Raw genomic sequence first — 14,435 nt, forward strand, 5'->3', positions numbered from 1 at the left:
TACTTAATCATAAAATATGCCTTTTTATGGCCTAAATTGGCCATGTTACAAACATTATCTTGTCTAAATTATTGCAGCATCAGAACACTAAGTTATGTTGTTTCTATATCTAAATGTTTTATTATGTGATGTTACCCCCTCAAAGAAGCTTTACTGACTATCCAGTTTAAAGTAACCCCCACCACTTTCCACCATTTCACCCTATTTTATTTTATATCTCATCATTATCTGATATTTTCTTGTAGGTTTATTTATGTTTTATTTCCAGCCTCTTACCACTACCCCCAACACACACAAATTCAAATGTAAGTTCTATGAAAGCAGAACTCTTGTTGCTCACTGCTATATCCCCATCCCTGAGAACAGTGCCTGGTACATAAGAGGCACTCAATACGCGCATTTGGATTGTTGGATGGATGGATGGATGCACGGATAATTGAATTATGATTATCATCATTGTCCACTTGAATTTCCATCCTGTTTTAAAATGTTACCAAAATTGTAGTTTCTTGACCTTTCTTATGTGACTCTTCCAACTGTAATGCCTGACCTCTCTTCCCTCCACCTTTTTGATCTTCAGCAACTTTAACATAGTACTAGGTCCATGAACATTAATCTATATACTCCTGCTAGTAATGATCTTTTCATCCCCCAAGTCAACGTTTACTTTGAGGAGGGAGAGTCTTTTCTTTACAGCCAAATAACAAGCACCTAAAAACAGGTACCACATCTTATTATATTCCCCTTACTTACTAATTCCAACCTATAATGAAAAGTATGGTGTTTAGCACATAGATGATACTCAATAAATGTTTATTGCTGTAAGAAATACCATTCATATTATCTTTGGCATCCTTGCCCCAAAATAATAATCCAGAACCAACCAGTAAAAAGCATCTTTTGAAGGCTCATAGAGGTACCAGTATTGCCTCTCATTTTCCCCACATACTGTATGTTCTTGTTAGACAATGGCTGTAGCATTAACATTATCTGCATCTGATGCTTTGTACCTCCTGAACAATCATCATGGTTTTGTTTTATTATATACACTTTCTGAGAGAAGCATCTTTAGCACAATGACACATGTATTGGAGTCATTAATTACTAAATAATTTCTTTGATAAAATTGATTAAAAAGAGAAAAATCCCCAAATACAGTATTCAAACAACCTAACATATCATCATGCTTAATAATTATACTGAAAATTCCAAAGATCATCAAGCACGTACTAATAAGATAAAGATACCTCTGGTCAAAAAGACTTATTGATTGATTGATTGATTCTTTTTCTGGCAGTAATTCAGTAACAATTAAAAAAAGAACTGAGCACCATTGGTGTGGTCTCTAGGCTCTTGGCTAACAATGTGACTCCAGAAACAGAATTGTAACTTCTATTTCATACTTCTAAAAAAAAAAATCTGCTCAATTGGATTAATTCTCTTATCTATAAAACTAAGTTCCTCTGTTTCCATAGGCCAGTGTTTTCAAACTTCAGCATGCATTGTAATCACATATAGTGTTTGTTAAACCATAGCTCACTGATGCCTGTCCCAGAGCTGCAGATTCAGAACAGGTGGAGTGGCCCTAGAGCACTGGCATTTCCAAGTTTCCAGGTGATGCTAGTGCTACTTGGCCTGGAGAAGTCTCTGAGAATATTTGCTCTACAAATCTGGTCACAGGTAGCAGACTAAGAGAAGACAGTTTCCCACCTTATAAAATTAAAATGGTAAAATACAGAAAGTGCAAAAAGGAAAGACAACATGAAAAAGTGTGGGGGACCCTTGCAACAAAGAGGTGGAGCTATTTACTTGTGACTCTTTAAGCCAGAAGAACTTGCATGTCTTTTTCACTTTTTTCCTCTCTCTGTTATTTCCTCACTCCAACTAGATTGAAGGCAAGTATGTATCATATATGCAGGTTAAAACTTCTTTATTGTGCTTACTACAGAGAGGGCCTATTCAATAGATATTGTTAAAAACTTGATCAATCTAGAAAATAAAGTTATGTTTGCTCTTATAAATGGAATTGCTTCATAAATAGTTTTTAGTTGACAGATCATCTAATGTCCTATCACTTTGTTAATATTGACCTATTTAATGATGTTACATTAACCTGCTGAATAAAATTATGTAAGAGATATAGACACAAATTGCTTTGGAGTTTCTTAAACAGATTTTTTTTTCTGCTTAGTTTTGGTATTTTAAAATTTTTATTTTCCTCTTCATCTCTCTTTTCTCTATTTAGTTCTTATGTTTTACTTATTGTGTGGTTTGGTTTTTGGTCTAATTGTAGTTCTTTTCTTGTAAGCTTATTTATATCCTTCTGTGATAGTAGATGACACTATTATTTAAGGTCAAGAATATGGGTATACAAGTAAGTATAATATTATACAATATATGTATGTATATGTGTGTATATATGCATATGTTTAATATATAATGAAAAACAAAGTATCAGTATTGGAAGTCTTACCTTTAATCGTATTAAACTGAAGCCAGTGTCAAAAAGGATGTTACATCACATTTGGCTAATAATAGAGAGGCTTAAACAGTCAAAAAGGCTGACAGAATGTTAGGAGGGGAGAAAGAAAAACCCTCATTAAAAAATAAATAAATAGGGGCACCTGGGTGGCTCAGTTGGCTGTGTCCAACTTTTGCTGAAGTCTTGGTCATGTGGTTCACCAGTTCAAGTCCTGCTTTGGGATCTGTACTGATAGCTCAGAGCCTGGATCCTGCTTCAGATCCTGTGTCTCCCTCTCACTCTGCCCCTCCCCTGCTCATACTCTGTCCCCTCTCTCTCAAAAATAAATAAAAATGTTAAAAATAAACAAACAACTAACTAAATAAAAGACCCCCCCAATAGACCAAAAACATCCTTTGCATCACCATTGATTAATTGAAAACCAGACCGTTTATACGTGTGATAGAAAAACCTTCAGAATGTTGACAACTCTATTGTAACACGTCCAAAAAGATGTGTTTAGAAGGTTGGATATCCAATTATTGTAAAGGAAAACAATGACTTAGAAATTTTGATTTTTACTTTTCTACACTTCTTATAGCAAGTCTGCCTTTTTAATAACATGAGGAAATTGAATAGAAATGTAAAATAAAGAAAATAAGAGATTAGAAATTTAAAAGTAGCACACCAAACTATATTCCACCAATTGGATTCTGAAGTGATATAAGACAATGACCTCCATACTGAGAGGTAGTCTTCTAAGAAGACATTGCCTAACAATGACCAAATAATAGGACAACTAAAACAAAAACATTTGGAATCTCTTTCTTAGACATACTGATAATTAGTGGGGTTTTTTTTCTTTCTTTTTAAATTTCCTTTACTTGGGGCACCTGGGTGGCTCAGTCAGTTAAGTGACCGACTTCAGCTCAGGTCATGATCTCGCCGTTTCTGAGTTCAAGCCCCATATCGGGCTCTCTGCTGACAGCTCAGAGCCTGGAGCTGGTTTAGATTCTGTGCCTCCCTCTCTCTCTCTCTGTCCTTTCCCCACTCATGCTTTGTCTTTCTCTCTCAAAAGTAAATAAACATCAAAAAAAAAATAAAAAAAATATAAATTTCCTTTACTCTTCTTGTCTTTATACTTTTCTGTGAAGGCAATATGACTGTGCTTGAGAATCAAGCATATCTCATCAGATATCAAGGAAAATGCTTCAGAATTGGCAATAATGAAAAACATTACAAATTTTTCTGTTAATTACTTCCTGTCCAGTTGCTTCACTGTCTCTTCTCCCTAACACACTAGGTGCTCCCGCTGCCCCAGGCTACTTGTTCCTGAACCTTCTATCTTTATAACCACAACCATTCAGCTTGGACCATCTGGTTCCCATTATTTCCCTGGAGATTTCACCAACTCCTTCAAAAGCAACTTGCACAAACATTCTGTTAACAGGTCTCTCTCTACATTACTCTTGGTACCATGCTTATTTGTGGATAGTCCACCTTCAGTAGACTTCAGCTCCTTGAGAGAAGGAGCAGGAACTTGCTCCTGTTTGAAGCCTTCATGCATAAACCACTGCCTAGCAGACAGAAGGTACAATGCACATTTGAGGAAGTCTAAGAGGCAGGGATGAGTTTATCTTATTTCAGTGCCTTACTTAGGTTATTTAGTTTGGATTTGTGTTTAAAAGTACTTTTCTCTGAAGATGTAAGCCAGGAGTAGTTACAATACTTATTTGTTCCTGTGTAGTTACATTTAACATTTTTCTGTGCATAGTTTATCATGGAAATAATGTAAACTACTGATTCTAAGAAACATCACCAGAAAATGCACTGGTTTTATTGAGTATGTGTTTGTGATTATAAATAAATATGTATATTTTAATGGTTGTCATGGAAACTCATTTATGTAGAAGAATGTTATTTTATCAGTTATATCTCCTAGATATAAAAAACTATCAAAAATTATGTTGGCATTTAAAATTCTCAATTTTTGCCTCCTTTTTAAAGTCGTGTTATTTCCCACTGTACATATAGGATAAATTATTAATCCAGAATGTAGACTAAGTTCTTTAGATATTTAAAGTAAGAGAAAAAAAAAACTGTGGAATTGTGAAGATCCCAAAATTAGGTAGTGAATGTCAACATTCAATAAAATCCTATATTGAACATCAAAAACAGCTTTCACAGTTTTTTACCTGGACTGACTCACATTAAGATGTGGGTTGGGGTTCATCTGGATACCTAAATACTGGGTGAATTCTAGATACTCATAAAAAGATTATGGCGTTTACGAAAATTTCCCCTAGTGATCTCACATGCCCTGTTTCAGAACTTCAAAAATGCCTTTAAGGTGCATGAAGCTTATTTGGGCTACTTTTTAAATGTTACCAATGTGGCTGTGCTAGCTACACACATACGTTTAGTGCTGTCCATGGCAAATTTTCATTTGGCTAAGAGACATGGGGACTTTTTGCTAGCTTGATGAATGCAGTTACTGGTCTAGTCAACTTCAAACAGAGTTTTGCAAGATCCAATTTTATGGTATGGAAATATCACTCTTGATTTTTCTAGCCCTTTATTGTTAACAAATGTATAACAAAACAAAACAAAGAAATCCTCAATATTCATATTCATAGGACTCATTTCAGTGAATTTCAGTTGGCTATATTATTATCTTGAAATGTTAATATTGGATCAAAATTTGGCAGGTATTAATTGGACTTGACAGTTTGACTTGCTCAACAGTTCTAGAGCAAGAGAGCAAATTGTGTGTGTGTGTGTGTGTGTGTGTGTGTGTGTGTGTGTGTGTGTGTGTGTGTGAAAGAGAGAGAGAGGGAGAGAGAGAGAGAATGTATTTAGGAGGGGGCAGTTAGCAGGATGGGAGGAGATGGAAACAATGCTTTTGCTTTGATAGGCCCTCAAGTTTTATCTTTGAATGTCTAGGGGTTTCTCCTCATTCAGCCTTGAACAAATGAATAGCATCAGTAAAGAAATTTGTCAGACCTGGTGGTTATATCAGGAGTTATGTAGGAAAATAATAATGAATGCTAGGAAAATAAATAAGGGTAAGTTCAAGAAACATAACTAAAAATGCTGCACTGGTATAAATTGAATAATAAAATTCCTAGTCATATTTTGCCATAAATAGAGGTTTGGGAATTTGTCATTCACCTTATTTAAAATTCAGAAATATTAAAGGTACAGTGTTCTTTCATTACAGAAATAATAGAATTTCAGCTATTACTGAGCTAGGGTCATTTAAATGGCTACTGCATGTATTATATCAGTAAGTGGAACATCTGTTTGAAATGTCCACCTGCTGATCTACTGCCACTCTGTGCACATTTCAATGAACCGCATTTAATCATTTTAAGACTTCTACTAATGAAGCCTTATCTAGATTAACATTTTAAGCACAAATACTTTTAGGCATTAAAACTCTCACACTAAATGAAATTGCATTGTCTTGTTTACCCTTGTTGATTAATAAGCAATCTGTTAACTGTTAGAACAGTCCAATTGTAGCAGTAGAAGGAGATTAGTAATTCAGTGATGTTTGTGGATACAATCATCATTTCTCCTGAAGGCTTTGAATTAGAATATCACTTACACACTATCCGTAGGCAAAGAAAAGATATAATATTTTTAGACATGTGTACCCACTATTTTGCTTGAATCGTTCAGCTTAGGGTCACTGCAGCAATACAAATGCTTCTGGGGGCAAAATGCTATTTTGATGCATGCATATCCTTCTTAAATTGTGTGAATGTCTATTAAAAGAAACAGCAACCAACAAATAGTGCAGTAATAATCCAGTATCCTAATTTCTGTTCTCAGAACATTATTGCTTTGTTAATCAAGCTTCGGAAGAGAAATGTTGCTTATCCATTTTTCCCCAATAATAGATGTTAGGTATGAAACTTCTCTGCAATCTTATTTAACTTATTCCCAGCCAGTAGAAAACTAAACTTTTGGCCTCAAAAAATCTAGGAGTAAGTTTGGAAAATTTCCATTTCCTTTTGGAGCACTTCTCTATCTTTTGGGTTTCCTGTCACCTGGAATTAAAGCAGGTCAATCTGTTTGGCATTCATATGACCTAAATTTCATTAAGTTGTAAATTGTTAATCACCTAGGTGTCCAGGTGGGACCCAGCGTTTTAGATGGAGAAATCATTGAAAAAAAGGGAAGAAGAGTGGGATGCAGCTGAATTCTTTGGCATTAGTTGGGTATCAACAGACGGTCTCCAATCTAAAGGCAACTCCAGAGCCATTCTTGTCTTATTCATAGCCAAGCACATCACTATAATTTGAAATAATGGTGGAAGTAGGTATTTCAATTTGGGGGGAATTATGCTTTATAAACACCCACGGATCAAGCCCTTTCTGTGTTGCAGTCCCTCTGTGGTGAAATCAAACAGCGACGACGTGGAGTGGCCTCCATCCTGCGATTGTGCCAGCATCTTCTGGATGACCGGGACACTTGCAATCTGAACGCAGACCACCAGCCCATGCAACTGATCATTGTAAATCTTGAAAGAAGATGGGAAGCCATTGTCATGCAAGCTGTTCAGTGGCAAACACGGCTACAAAAGAAGATGGGAAAGGAGTCTGTGAGTGATATTTTTTTTTTAAGCATAATGGTCTCTTATTTTTCTCAGAAAAAAATTATTTCAGAAATTGGAAAATGTATTCATCTTACAAGTGGTTTTGTGAAAGAAAGGGATAGATCTCTCCAACCACTAGATGAAATTCCATTTGTCATAGCACAGAGATTTATTTGCCTACCAATAAGAAGTGTTTCAGTGTATCTCATTGTCTTGAAAAAAATCACAGGAAGAGTTGGCTTAATCTTGCCAAACTAAGCCATTAATTCCTTCAGTCATTCCTTCACCAGTGATATTCTTTAATCATAAAATACCCCATGAAGATTTTGTTAGAAGGTGGCTTTCTACTCTGAAAGCACGTGTAGCAATGTGTATGCTCTATGAGGCATTGCTCTATGAGGCAATGACATAAAGTATACTGCTTACATTTTCATTACATGATGACTTAACACTGTTCGTACAACAAACTCCATTTCTTTTGCTTAGAGCTTCTTTTGATAGATATGCATTGCTGAGAGCTAGAAAGTTTCCTCTGTGAATTCTAATGCAGGGTTCAAGGCAGGGGTAGGGTCCCTTTTAAGAATTTTCCAAGTTGATTATAAGTTCAAACCATTGATACATGAAGGAAATATATGTGACTAAGGTTGTTTAATAATAGTAGAGAATAAGTTCTTGTCCAGAAAACCTTCATATTCTTAATAGAAAAGATTTATTGATAAAAAGATTGCATTCCCCAAATGACTTTGAAGTCACTGACCATTAGTTGAATACCTAATTTTCATGTTTGACTTACATAAATGAAACACATACATACATACATGGAATGGAAAGTTATTGTTATATGTTTATATTATCAGTTCTATGGGTTTGGAAAGTCCAAGATTCAAAATTGAAAAATCAAATGTAATAATCCTGCCACTGAAAAAAGTCTTCTCCTGTGAATTCTAATTTTAACAAATTCTTAATATCTGCTGTCTGATGTGTTTGGCATTGGGGACTGGGAACAGAAGGGACAATGAATCAGTAAGCCTTCTCACTTTTTCTGCATCTGCAGCTATGTTGAGTCTAGGGGGTGATTGTATCATCAACAGTTCAATTTAATTGTTTTAAGCTGAAGTTGTTAAATTTCTTAAGACTTCCAAATTATTACCAGTAATCAGAGTCTATATAATTGGATGTCTTTCCTGGAAAAGACCTATGAAGCTATTTAGCTAGTGTGTTTTCTCTTTCTTTCTTTCTTTCTTTCTTTCTTTCTTTCTTTCTTTCTTTCTTTCTTTCAGTGTTTAGAAGGGCAAAAGAAGTTATTTTTTATTCTATAGTTTTGAAGCCTCTAAGCATAGTAGTGACCATAATAAAACTTACACAAAAACCATCTGCACCTGGAGAAGCTCTGACATTTTGGAAGCATTCAAGCTGCTTTGGAGGAGACAAAAATGGCTTTCTTTGGGGATTTACTTGAAATCATATGATCAGGGTTGCAGGACTAGATCTCTGTGGACTAGATGTAGACATTTTTATCCTGCTTCTGTGGTGGAAGTAAGCTTTCATTTTAAAACCCCGGCTACTTCTTAGAGGCTCAAGCTAACACATAGAGGTAGATATAAATTGCATATAGAGAAAAGTCTCCCCTTTTCTTTAGGTTGTCTACTGAGTGTGTAGGCTTTTGGAATGATGGAGGTAGCAAATAAGGTCTGTGCTAAACAAGGTTGAAAATCACTGTCAAGAAAAGGATAGAACAGAATAAGACTAATGGCAACAATTCAGTCAGCAGAGGGTACCTAATTAAGTTGGAGATATTTCTTGCTTCTGATCTCTGTTGTTTAGTAAAGAGTCCATATTGCTTTGATAGGCAAGCAACCATTGACCATTGTGGGAGGCTGCCTATGCAGAAAATCAGAAGTCTCTAAGTGGTCTGTTTGCTTGTTTATCATATGCCTCACCCTCATGCCATCCCCTTGGTCCTTCATGCACAGGGACTTTCAGTGCCTGTTTGCAAGGCCTGGGACGTACTTGCACATGGTAGATGTTTGACAGATATTTGCTAAATGGATGAGTACATGCTTTTATTTAATAAATTTTCTTTTATTCTGACATTTGGTTTAAAACTATATCTACATTCATGATCAGGGTTCATATTCCCCCAAAATGGCTTTGAGTATTATTGCATTTCTATAAGACTATTCACCTTCATGAGACCACCAAGAAGATGCCTTTTGACCTGTGTGATGGTGATAATGTTTCCAATGATAGTGACAATGTTTCCAAGTTCTAAAACATGATGTGAAGTATCTGGTGGTATACTCTTTTCTTCAAAAGTTATTTCTGAAGGAAATTCTGTATGAGCTATTGGATAAAAATGTGGACTAGGTCAATTTGATACCACGCATTAGTAAAAGAAAGTATAAGAACCGCATAATCCTCTCGATAGATATAGAAAAAGCATTTGACAAAATACACAGCATCCTTTCTTGATAAAAACTCTCAAGAAATTAGGGATAGAAGTATCATACCTCAAGATCATAAAGGCCATATATGAAAGACCCACCACTAATATCATCCTCAATGGGAAAAAACTGAGAACTTTCCCCCTAAGGTCAGGAACTCAACAAGGATGTCCACTCTCACCACTGTTATTCAACATAGTGTTGGAAGTCCTAGCTTCAGCAATCAGACAACAAAAAGAAATAAAAGGCATCCAAATTGGCAAGGAGTGAGTCACACTTTCACTCTTTGCAGACAGCATGATCCTCTACGTGGAAAACCCAAAAGACTCCACAAAAAAACCGCTAGAACTGATCCATGAATATGCTAGAGTCACAGGATATAAAATTAATGCATAGAAATCGGTTGCATTTCTATACACCAATAATGAAGCAGCAGAAAGGGAAATCAAGGAATCAATCCCATTTACATTTGCACTAAAAACCATAAAATACCTAGGAAATAAACCTAACAAAAGAGGTGAAAAATCTATACACTGAAAACTATAGAAAGCTTATGAAAGAAATTGAAGAAGACACAAAAAAATGGAAAAAAATTCTAATCCATGCTCATGGATTAGAAGATCAAGCATTGTTAAAATGTCAAAACTACACAAAGCAATCTACATATTCAATGCAATACCTATCAAAATAACACCAGCTTTTTCACAGAGCTAGAACAAATAATCCTAAAATTTGTATGGAACCAGATAAGACCCTGAATAGCCAAAGCAATCATGAAAAAGAAAACCAAAGCTGGAAGTATCACAATTCTAGACTTCAATCTATATTACAAAGCTGTAATCATCAATATAGTATAGTACTGGCACAAGAACAGACACTCAGATCAATGGAACAGAATAGAGAATCCCAGAAATGGACCCACAAACATATGGCCAACTAATCTTGGACAAAGCAAGAAAGAATATCCAGTGGAGTAAAGACAGTCTCTTTAGCAAATGGTTTTGGCAAAACTGGTTGGCAACATGCAGAAGAATGACCAGGACAACTTTCTTACAATGTGCACAAAAATAAACTCAAAATGGATGAAAGACGTAAGTGTATTACAGGAAGCCATCAAAATCCTAAAGGAGAAAACAGGCAACATCCTCTTTGACCTCGGCCACAGCAACTTCTTACTTGACATGTCTCCAGAGGCAAGGGAAACAAAAGCAAAAATGAACTATTGAGACCTCATCAAGATAAAAAGCCTCTGCATAGTGATGGAAACAATCAGTAATACTAAAAGGCAACCAATGGAATGGGAGAAGATATTTGCAAATGACATATCAGATAAAGGGTTAGTCTCCAAAATCTATAAAGAATTTATCAAATCCAACACCCAAAAAACAAATAATCCAGTGAAGAAATGGGCCAAAGATATGAATAGACACTTTTCCAAAGAAGACATCCAGATGGCTGACACATGAAAAAATGTTCAACATCACCCATCATCAGGGAAATACAAATCAAAACCTCAATGAGATACCACCTCATACCAGTAAGAATGGCTAACATTAACAACTCCAGCAATGACAGGTTTTGGCAAGGATGCAGAGAAAGAGGGTCTCTTTTGCATTGCTGGTGGAAAAGCAAACTGGTGCAGCCACGCTGGAAAACAGTATGGAGGTTCCTCAAAAAATAAAAAATAGAACTTCCCTACAACCTAGCATTTGCCCTACTAGGTATTTATCCATAGGATACAAAAATGCTGATTCGAAGGGGCACATGCACCCCAATGTTTATAGCAGCACTATTGACAATAGCCAAAGAATGGAAAGAGCCCAAATGTCCATTGAGTGATGAATGGATAAGGAAGATGTGGTATATATATAAAATGACATATTACTCAATGAAAAAGAATTGAATCAAAAAGAATAAATCTTGCCATTTGCAACAATGTGGATGGAACTAGAGTGTATTATGCTAAGTGAAATAAATCAGTCAGTGAAAGACAAATACCATATGACTTCACTCATATGTGGACTTTAAGATACAAAACTGATGAACATAAAGGAAGGGAAGCAAAAATAATATAAAAACAAGGAGGGAGACAAACCATAAGAGACTCTCATACACAGAGAACAAACGGGTGTCGTGTTGGGTGGGGGGGGTGATGAGCTAAATGGACAAGGGGCCTTAAGGAGGACACTTGTTGGGAAGAGCACTGGGTGTTATATACAAGTGATGAATCACTGAATTCTATTCCTGAAATCATTATTACACTATATGGTAACTAACTGGGATTTAAATTTTTTTTAAATGTGGACTAAGTTCTGATACTGCAAATTAGAAGCTCTGATTCAGTCACTGTGTTATAGGATTGTCTTCATTCGTCATTTTGGAAATAGCTTATATAAGAGATGTCACTTAATCCCATATGCAGTATTCCTTATGGTTCAATTGACATCTGTTTGTGTGATGATTCGATTACCATTGGTCTTCTCCATTGGTCTGAAGAAAGCAGCCACGTAGCCAGTTTCTGTTCACCTCTGCATTCCTAAAACTTCACATAGGGTTTAATAGGTACTTCATAATATTTGTTAAATAAGTGAATTTTCTCTAAGAGATGCTCTATAGTAGTCAGTGTTAGAGATTCAGCAGTAAATTAAATCCCTTCCCCTTCCTTAAAAAGCACAGTTCGAAAGATAATACAAATGTACAAATAACTATCATATTAGGTAATATTCATAGCTAATTACAGACAAAAATATGGAAAAACTTTCCATAATATTCAGAAAAATTTAGGTAAGTGTATAAATGTCAAACTTCCCTATTACCCCTAACTAGGTAAATAATGAATATATTTATCTCTTTTTCAAAAGTTACAAGAAAGCAAGAGATCTTGTATAAAACCTCCAAAGCACCTTTCTCCCTTATCAAGTATCTTGACAAATCCCAAAAGTATCTTTTTCCCTTATCAAGATTTTGAAATTGCATAATTATTTTACATTACACTTGTTCTTCATACATTTAAACTCTTTACCCAGACTTACTTTTGTGTGTGTGTGTGTGTGTGTGTGTGTGTGTGTGTTAACTGTAATATTGGTGTGTGTCCATACTTTTCAAGCTTTAATTCTAATTTTCATTTGAATTGTATCTTTTGGTTTTTCTCTTTCCTAGTCTTCTGACTTCTTTCTTTGTGAGCCAAAGAAACTTGAGCTTTGTTCCTTTTATTCCTTTCATTGATTCAGGCTCATATCTTGACTGACAGTACTATACATTTATGTTACCTTAAGCCATCCCATCTTCCAAAATAGCATTCTGAATTTATTATGTGTTTATTATAGAGAACCAAGATTTTACCAGTGTAAATATCACTTCTTACAACAGATGAAAATTAAAATGTATAAGACAATCCATAGTAACGACAATCATCCATACCAATAATCTATAAATTTACTCAGAACAGTGTTTCTTATCTTTTAATAAAGAGGCCATAACTCCTTGATGAAGGCTGTAGGCCTTCTTCCTCTTAAAGTACATAAGCAGATATCCACTTTCAGCCAAGATAAAGTATGAGATCACATTTATCCTTGCACCTGAAACAACTAAAAAACTGGGCAAAATCACATTATTTTTTTTTTTTTTTACTTTTGAGAGAGAGAGAGAGTGAGCAAGTGGGGAGAAGCAGAGAGAGAGGAAGACACAGAATCTGAATTGGCTCCAGGCTCTGAGTTGTCAGCACAGAGACCAATGTTGGGCTTGAACCCACGAACCATGAGATCATGACCTGAGCCGAAGTCATCCACTTAGCTGTCTGAACCACCCAGGTGCTCCCAAAATCACAAATTTTAACCTTGCATGTGAAATGAATGAAGTGATACTATGGTTACCCAATTTTCTGCCCAGAAATTCCAAGGCACAGCATATGGAGAGGAAGTCTATACAGATTCTGGCAGTCTCACTGAGTTGAAGAGACAGGTCCGGGAGTCTGAGGAGGCCAAGACAGCTAAATGTGCTATAGGACTGTATCTATTTTGCTATTTGCTATAGAGTAATAGAGAGGAGAGAGCTGCAGAGAGAAGCTAACTGCCAAGAAGTTAGACAAAAATATTGTGCATATTAAGTACAGACATTGAAGATATCTGTCAAAAGTCAAACTTTTACAGATAAAAACTATAATAACTGAGATGAAAACTACACTGAGTGGTATGAACAGCCAATTAAATATTGTAGAAGTGATTCATAAACCTGAAAATGTAACAATAGAAACTGTCTAAAATGAAACACAGAGAAAAATAAGACAAAATAGAAAACAATGCATGAGTGAGCTGTGAGATAACTTTAAGCAACACGATATATATGTAATTGGAATCCCTAAAAGAAAGGACATAAAGAGAAACAATTTTTGAAGAAATAATGGCCAAAATTTTCCAAATTTGATGAAAAGTATAAACTGATACTTGTCAGTAGACTTTAGGCACAATAAACATGAAAAAACAACACAAGGGACATCATAACCAAATTGATTAAAACCAGTGATAAGGGAATATCTTCAAAGCATGCAGAGAAAACAGAGTTATTATTAAGAGTTATAGCAGACTTATTAAGAGTTATTATTATTGAGTTATAGCAGAATTCTTTTTCAAAACTATGCAGATCAGGAGACAGTGGAGCAACATCTTTAAAGTATTGGGAAAAAATAACAACCAAGAATTCTACACACAGAGAAATATTCAAAGAGAAAGATAAAAACAGTTTTCAGACATCAAAAGAAGAAAAAAAATTATCACCAGCAGAACTGCATTACAAGAAATGTTAAGAGAAATTCTGCAGGCAAAAGAAAAATGCTATCAGTGGGAAACTTGAATCTGTACAGAGGAATGTTAAGTACTGGAAATGGCTACTATGTAGGTTAATATGAAACTATTTTTGTATTATTTAAATC

The 14,435-nt window shown here is 35.3% G+C and overlaps 1 protein-coding gene across 12 annotated transcripts in view; it reads left to right on the top strand.

Annotated features, from left to right (window-relative positions):
• AKAP6 (A-kinase anchoring protein 6) overlaps positions 1–14,435 on the top strand; it is a 591,089-nt gene that overhangs the window by 520,846 nt on the left and 55,808 nt on the right. For all 12 annotated transcript variants that reach the window (XM_045059777.1, XM_045059778.1, XM_045059775.1 and 9 more), the window contains one exon: positions 6,855–7,070. In XM_045059777.1, coding sequence (XP_044915712.1) covers positions 6,855–7,070 — 216 coding nt within the window. The remainder of the gene's footprint in view (positions 1–6,854; positions 7,071–14,435) is intronic.

The sequence above is a fragment of the Felis catus genome, chromosome B3 (genome assembly GCF_018350175.1).
Source record: "Felis catus isolate Fca126 chromosome B3, F.catus_Fca126_mat1.0, whole genome shotgun sequence".
Classification (NCBI taxonomy): Eukaryota; Metazoa; Chordata; class Mammalia; order Carnivora; family Felidae; genus Felis; species Felis catus.